Below are 2,786 nucleotides of genomic sequence, written 5' to 3'. Positions count from 1 at the left end.
TCCAAATTGATTTGCAACTGACCAGTAGCAGTCTGGATTTGCCAGCTTCCACACAACGATTGCAACACACTTCTTGACTGAAAGGACAGCTCTCAATCTGGTGGTTTTGCACCACAGGTCAGAGGCCAGCTCAGCACATAGCTCCATGAAGTTTGCTTTATGCATCCTAAAGTTCTGTACCCACTGGTCATCATCCCACACCTACATGATAATGTGATCCCACCAATCAGTGCTTGTTTCCCTAGCCCAAAAGAAACACTCTACCGTATGCAGCTGCTCTGTGAATGCACAAAGCACTGATAAGTTGCTGCCGTCCATATCACACTCAGGTGCCTGCGATTCATCCTCTTCTAACTTTGCGAGTAACGCTACGAGTAATTATGCTGCCATGCGTGCCGTCCTCCTGACAGCTAACAGCGCCTAGGAGAGAAGTGCGGGATCCATCCTCTCTCAGTGCACATGCTGGCTCACACTACAAAAGACAGAAAGTTGTAAAAAACAGTGTGAAAGGAGGCCAGAGACCTTTGGAGGGGTGGAACACAAAGCGGTGCATGACGGCACATTTTGCACATTCCAAGATGCACCGTGCTCCGTTTCCGCATTCCCACAGCACCTGGTGACAGATGTTGTCACCAGGCACTGTGAGATACATACCCACAGTCCATTGCTCTCACTGTTGACAAAGATGCCCCAAAGTGGACCCGAACTATCGACAGAGGGAGCAAATGTAGACACGCTTTGGCAACTTTGCTTTTGTCGATTTTTCTTTGGTGACATTAGTTTCATTGAAAAAACTTGCCAGCGTAGACAAGCCCTTACACATTGGTGTAAAAATCAGCTCTCAGTGTGAGAAGGCGATGTGTTTGGCTTTACTTGTGAGTATGTACAGAAAGCTGTCAATAATCTCAGAGCACTGTGAAGATGTTAAATACTAGAAGATAACAAGCCACTTTACACGGTACTATTATCCTTATTTTACAGCTGTGGAAACTGAGGTACAGAACTACATGGCTTTCTCCAGGTCACACTGAGTCAGGAATAGTACCTTGCTTTCTTGACTCCCAGATTTCACCCATAGCAATATATTACACAACATAATGGGGGATAATTATGGTACCAGCCCAGATGGGGGTGTGAGGTTACAGTATCTATGAACATGATACTGGCAGGAAAAAGATGCATAGAAAAACAAAGATCCTGCAAAGCTCATTCATGACTACATTTAAACATCAACATAATTAAATGACACCACATAACCCCACATTCTTTTTTAATGTCATATTTCATACGTTATTTATTTAACTACATTTCTTGATAGAGCCCATGGCAGATACAGCCTGGAGAAATCAAATGTTTAGCACAGAATTCATCCTCCTAGGATTCAGGAATCTCCCCCAACTGCAGATTCTTCTCTTCCTGCTGTTTCTAGTGATCTACATTGTGTCTATGACTGAGAACATTCTCATCGTTGCACTAGTTATGGCTGATCAGTACCTTCACACCCCCATGTACTTCTTCCTGGGGAACTTGTCCTGCTTGGATACCTGCTGTGCCTCAACCATCCTGCCCAGGATGCTGGCCAGTTTCCTAACTGAAGACAGAACCATTTCTGTCCAGGTCTGTATTGCACAACTTGATTTCTTTGGTTCTCTGGTAGCTGTGAAATGCTGTCTCTTATCAGTGATGTCTTATGATCTGTATTTAGTGATATGCAAACCACTGCAGTATGCAGCCCTTGTGAATTGCAGGCTCTGCTTCTGGCTGGCAACTGGGTCTTGGGTACGTGGTTTTGTGGCTTGCACCATCACTGAATGTTGGATATCACAAATGATTTTTCGTGGCCCCAGTGAAATTGACCATTTATTTTGTGATTACAACACATTAGTAAAACTGTCCTGCAGTGACACCAGCCTGATGGCTCTTGTGACCTTCCTGTTCTCCTCCATACTAACACTGCCCCCCATTCTATTAACCCTGGCATCCTACATGCGTATCATCGCCACCATCAAGAGAATTCCTTCCACCACCGGGAGGCAAAAGGCATTTTCAATCTTCTCCTCTCACCTCATTGTGGTTACATTCTACCATGGGACACTAATCTTTGTCTATCTGCTACCAGACACCAACACACTGAGAGAACTGCACAAAGTGTTCTCTCTCTTCTACACTGTCCTGACTCCCTTGGTCAATCCCCTCATCTACAGCCTGAGAAACAAAGAGGTCAAGGAGGCCTTGAGAAAAGCTGTTAGCGAGATTATGAATTTCATGACAAATAGCAAACTATTTTGTATGTAATTATTGTACGTTGCAATAAAATCAAGATAATGGGAGCTCATCTGACGGGGTGATGCTGTGAATCACTGCAAGAGCCAGCAGCCCTTACCTATTAGAGCAGTTCTATTAAATATAATTGGACTCCTGGTGTGAGGAAGAGCTACATGTCTGAATAAGGGCAGCAGGGCCAACCAATCCCTGATTCATGTTTCTCTCTGCTGCGAATATCAATTAAAATGGGCTTGTTTGTCATAATGAGTTTTATTATTTATTATTATTGTTATTATTTAGCACAGAATAGCTCTCTTTGTTTCTATCTGAGGCTGTCATTCACACTTCCATGGGTTCCTAGAAATGAGAAATCAGAATGATTTGCTGTGTAACCTTCCCTTTCTTCAAAGCAGGGATCCTAGTAGCTTCCCCTCTCATGTGGCCATGTGAAGAGTAATACATTAAGATTCAGACTGGACTTTGAGTTTACTGGCCATGATACAACACTTTGCATGTAATGG

The 2,786-nt window shown here is 43.6% G+C and overlaps 1 protein-coding gene across 1 annotated transcript; it reads left to right on the top strand.

The window, feature by feature from the left end:
* The first annotated feature begins 1,323 nt into the window (after positions 1 to 1,323).
* On the top strand, positions 1,324 to 2,295 carry LOC115641068 (olfactory receptor 1052-like). The gene has a single exon (XM_030544180.1). The coding sequence runs from the start codon at positions 1,324 to 1,326 to the stop codon at positions 2,293 to 2,295; it is 972 nt and encodes a 323-aa protein (XP_030400040.1).
* The last annotated feature ends 491 nt before the right edge of the window (positions 2,296 to 2,786 follow it).

Source organism: Gopherus evgoodei, unplaced genomic scaffold, assembly GCF_007399415.2.
Source record: "Gopherus evgoodei ecotype Sinaloan lineage unplaced genomic scaffold, rGopEvg1_v1.p scaffold_33_arrow_ctg1, whole genome shotgun sequence".
Lineage (NCBI taxonomy): Eukaryota > Metazoa > Chordata > Testudines > Testudinidae > Gopherus > Gopherus evgoodei.
The sequence above is the reverse complement of the archived record's forward strand: the minus strand, read 5'-3'. Positions and strand labels throughout refer to the sequence as shown.

Bases quoted from the DNA above. Each gene is read 5' to 3' on its own strand.
- LOC115641068 (XM_030544180.1), top strand. From the start codon at position 1,324: ATGGCAGATACAGCCTGGAGAAATCAAATGTTTAGCACAGAATTCATC.